General features: G+C 39.1%; 1 protein-coding gene and 1 pseudogene across 1 annotated transcript; both read left to right on the top strand.

The window, feature by feature from the left end:
• The first annotated feature begins 1,006 nt into the window (after nt 1-1,006).
• LOC120124799 (U-box domain-containing protein 38-like) lies at nt 1,007-2,977 on the top strand. The gene has a single exon (XM_039143375.1). The coding sequence runs from the start codon at nt 1,162-1,164 to the stop codon at nt 2,797-2,799; it is 1,638 nt and encodes a 545-aa protein (XP_038999306.1). The 5' UTR covers nt 1,007-1,161; the 3' UTR covers nt 2,800-2,977.
• Nucleotides 2,977-4,035, top strand: LOC120124977 (annotated as a pseudogene).
• The last annotated feature ends 365 nt before the right edge of the window (nt 4,036-4,400 follow it).

The following is a 4,400-nucleotide window of genomic DNA, read 5'->3' as shown; positions in this document are numbered from 1 at the left end:
CAATTTTATATATTTCAAATTAAAATAATCTTTATTTAAGTTTGAATGGTAAAAGAAGTTTATCTTTTAAATATTTCAAATTAAAATATATTATTATCTGTTTAAAGTTGAATATTAAAATATATTTAGTTGGATTAAATCTCTCTTGAAAATCCCCTATAAATAGTGAGTTAACCGGCTAGGTTAAACACACGTTTCACAAGTTTTCATATTTGAGATTTCAAGAACTTCTCTTATCTTGAAAAAGTTCTCTTCCACTAGTTTCCAATCACAAGATTAAAATAAAAAGAATATTTTTTCTTTTTATTTAGTTTTGATTTATTTTAAAGAAGTTTAACTTCTTTGTTTGATTTTCTGAGGTTTGATTTCGTCTCTGATTTTTGTTTCGAATAACAATTTCAGTACAAAGTAAACTCGTTATATCACTTTGATTTTATAATGATATTTTATTATTATTTTCCTATATTATTTTCAAATTAACGTAATATTTTTAACATTTTCTTTTTATACTTTTTACCTTCCTCATAGAAAAATATCAACCAATATATATTTTTTATCAACCACGATTTTCTACATAAAACAAAAAGAATAAATCACTAATAATCGACGAGATAAACTTATTCTTATCGACAAAAATTTATAAAATGTGACCAAACTCAATAGTGTTGAACCTCTATGCAATAGATTTAAGGTTCCATCCCCTCTCCGACTAAAAAAAGAAAATTTAGATGTTATGTCAGTAGGGTATTAAAAGTTGGTAGCAATATTTTTTTTTATGGATTTTAACACTAAAATAAGGAAATACACATGATGGAGTTTTCAAAGGTCATAGAGTAAATATATATATAACAAAAACCAAAGGAAGTAAAACAATTGAATATGTTGATGGTTGTATCATTAATTATTATTTTGGTAACAATATAATTCATAATTCCTTCTACCAGTTCAATTATTTAAAAGGAGCAGTCAACTTTAGATGGCTTTACATTATGAGCAGCGGAAAATACCAGAACTAAACAAAAGAACAAAATAAAGAAGGGCGATTATGTAGTTTCACCCCGCAGGGCAGAGCCAGGCTAATGAGTCCAAGAAACTGAGTGAGGAGCCTTAGCCTTAGCAGCAGGTATTGTTTTGAGGTAAAAGAAAGAGCATCGATCGATTATGGGAGGGAATGGAAAGCAGAGATGGAAATTCTTCTCCTACAATCACTCATCTCCAAAGCATCCCGAAACCCAACCTCCGCAGGAGTTCCTTTGCCCAATTTCTGGGTCTTTGATGTTCGACCCCGTTGTGATTCCCTCTGGTCAATCATTCGATCGAATCTCCACCCAAGTCTGCCGCGACCTCGCCTTCACCCACACTCTTCACGACGGCTCTACCCCCGACTTCTCCACCGTAATCCCTAACCTCGCCATCAAAAGCACCATCCTCACCTGGTGCCGCAACCACCGTTCCCAGGTTCCGTCCCCGCCCGATTACGCCTCCGTCGAGAAAATCGTTCGCTCCTTGATTCAGCAGCAGTGTCCTTCGAGGGTTTCTTCGGCTCCCGATATTCGAATCTCCGAACGGGAACTTTTGGAAGCCGTAGCTGAAAATCCTCCGGTTTTATTCTCCCACGCCGTTACGGAAATAGGTCCATGTGTTATCAGTAACTTGTTGTGTTCATCCTCCACCTTCAGCTCATCCTCTTCCGATGAATCTGTTATTGTTATCGCCGGTAGTCCTCACACGCCGTTGCCACTCGCCACCCGCCCCGCGTGTTTCTCGATTTCCGGTTCTTCATCCTCTTCCGCTGAAATCGGCGAATCTGATTCGCTGAACTCTAAATCCCAATCTTCGTCGTTGGAAGAACAAGAGCTCTTTTTGAAGCTTAGAAGTTCTGATATTTTCGAGCAAGAAACAGGTTTGGTTTCTTTAAGGAGAATCACGAGGACTAGAGAAGAGGCTAGGATTTCTCTTTGTTCCTCTAGGCTACTATCGGCTCTCCGACCTTTAATCACTTCCAGATACAGCGTTGTTCAAATCAACGCCATCGCTTCACTCGTTAATCTTTCCTTGGAGAAGTCAAACAAGGTCGTTATCGTACGGTCAGGCTTTATTCCTCTTTTGATTGATGCTTTGAAGGCGGGATCCAGTGAGGCGCAGGAACACGCTGCCGGCGCTCTCTTCAGTTTAGCTTTAGAAGATGAAAATAAAATGGCGATTGGGGTATTAGGCTCGTTGCAACCGTTGCTTCATGCTCTAAGATCGAACTCCGAGCGCACTCAGCATGATTCGGCCCTCGCACTTTATCATCTTTCTTTTATTCAATCAAACCGCGTTAAACTGGTAAAGCTCGGTGCTGTTACGACCCTGTTATCAATGGTGAAACTGGGGGATTCTGCGAATCGAGTGTTACTGGTATTGTGTAATTTAGCTGCTTGCACGGAAGGGAAATCAGCAATGCTGGACGCCAATGCGGTAGCGATACTGGTAGGAATGTTGAGGGAAAGCGAGCTGGTTTCCAAGGCAACTCGGGAGAACTGTGTTGCCGCTTTGTTTGCACTGAGTCACGGCAGCTTGAGGTTCAAGGGACTGGCAAAAGAAGCACGAGCTGTGGAGGTTTTAAGGGAAGTGGAAGAGAGTGGGAGCGAAATGGCGAAAGAGAAAGCGAGAAGGATTTTGCAGATGATGAGAGAAAGAAAGGAGGATGAAAATGAAGAGATTGATTGGGAAGCAGCTTTGGAGTCGGGTGGATTCAGTCGGAGTCGGTACCGAGTTGGTAAAGATGATTTATGTGCAAATTCTACTGATTTCTAGTATAGCTTTTATCCTTTTGTTTGTGTTGATAATTTGTGATTATAGTGTGTATAGGTAAATTTCCTGAGTGGGTTTTAGGCTTTTAGACCTTTTGTTTTTTGTATTTAAAAGAAAATTGGATCATGTTATCTTATCCATTAGTGAAATGGGAAATCCTTTTGCAATTGAAAGCTTGGAATGGCTATGGTTTTTTTTCTTTATTTTCATCTTTTTCTCTTTAAATCATAGATTACATACAATAGGACACTTGTTCAAAGTTTTAGATCTTAGGCAATAAACTAGCAATGAAGGAATTCATGATCCTTCATTTCGGGGCATCTTCTTTCAAGGAAGCTGTGAAGATGGGCGTAGAAGTATATCATCACTTGAAGGCTGTTATACAGAAGCAGCAGGTACAAGATGCTACAAATGTTGGTGATGAAGGTGGTTTTGCTCCTAAGATTCAAGGAAATAGAGAGGGACTTGAGCTCTTGAAACTCAAAATCGGGGTACACTGGAAAGGTTGTTATTGGAATGTATGTTGCTGCTTCAGAGTTTTATGATAACCAGGATAAAGCCTATGACTTGAACTTCAAGGAAGAGAACAATGACGGATCACAAAGAATTTCAGGGTGACAGTTTGAAGAAGAATGTTTACAAGTCGTTTGTGACTGATCATCCAATTGTCTCCATTGCGGATCTGTTTGATCTGTGCAGAGTTGACTAGTGAAATTGGTGAACAAGTGCAGGTTTTAGGTGATGAACAAATAGTAAGCGTGTGGAGAAAGCAATTAAGGAGAAGAAATGCAATGGTCTTCCGTTGAATGTAAAACAAAGTGGTTCCCTAACTGAAAGTATCGAAGATGTAAAAATGTCTAAATCTGGTGGTTGGGGTGTCATGGCAAGCCACTGAGGATGATTTGACCTTTCAGTTGGGTTAGCAACAGGCAAATCAGGACTGGAGCTCCTCTCAGATCAGAATGTCTTGCCAAGCACATCCAGCTTCAGAGGACCGAAGAACTTGGACCTGCTGCAATTTATGCAGGAGCAAAGTTCAGTGCTCCTTTAGAAGCTTATTAGGTTCATTGATGGTTTCTTGTGTTGCAATCATAGTGTGTTTCTGCACTTTGCATGTAGTAGGGGGGAAGTCATTCCGGTCTTAAACTACAAGTGCACAGTGAAGGTGTGGTTTGGACCTAGGAAACCTTATTTTTAAAGTTGCATTGTGATGCTTTGACCTTGTGTTTGAAGTAGGAAAGGAGGCGATGACAACTGAACACATGTTGTTTGAATGCTATTTGGAGAGCCGATTTTTCTCCTCCAGAAAATGGTGTTCATGATATCGAAAGCTTCATCCCCCAACTTTGGATCCTCCTTAGCCTCATCGGTTGTGTAAGCATGATAAGCATATCTTTAGCATTAGTGCTTTGACGCTTTCCTTTTTCTTTTCTGATCACTTTTCAGCAAGTTGTTTTTCATGCTTTTCTTTTCCACCTCAACACTAATCTTCTACCCAAGTTTTTTTTTTGGGGATAAATTCTTCTTCCCAAGTTTGATAGAAAAGAATGTTTAATTTTTTTAGTCTCAAGAGAAAGACTATGGAATTCTAAAATCTTAAAGGA

The sequence above is a fragment of the Hibiscus syriacus genome, unplaced genomic scaffold, assembly GCF_006381635.1.
Source record: "Hibiscus syriacus cultivar Baekdansim isolate YM2019G1 unplaced genomic scaffold, ASM638163v2 tig00110429_pilon, whole genome shotgun sequence".
Taxonomy (NCBI): domain Eukaryota; kingdom Viridiplantae; phylum Streptophyta; class Magnoliopsida; order Malvales; family Malvaceae; genus Hibiscus; species Hibiscus syriacus.
This window is presented reverse-complemented; position numbering and strand designations above follow the sequence as displayed.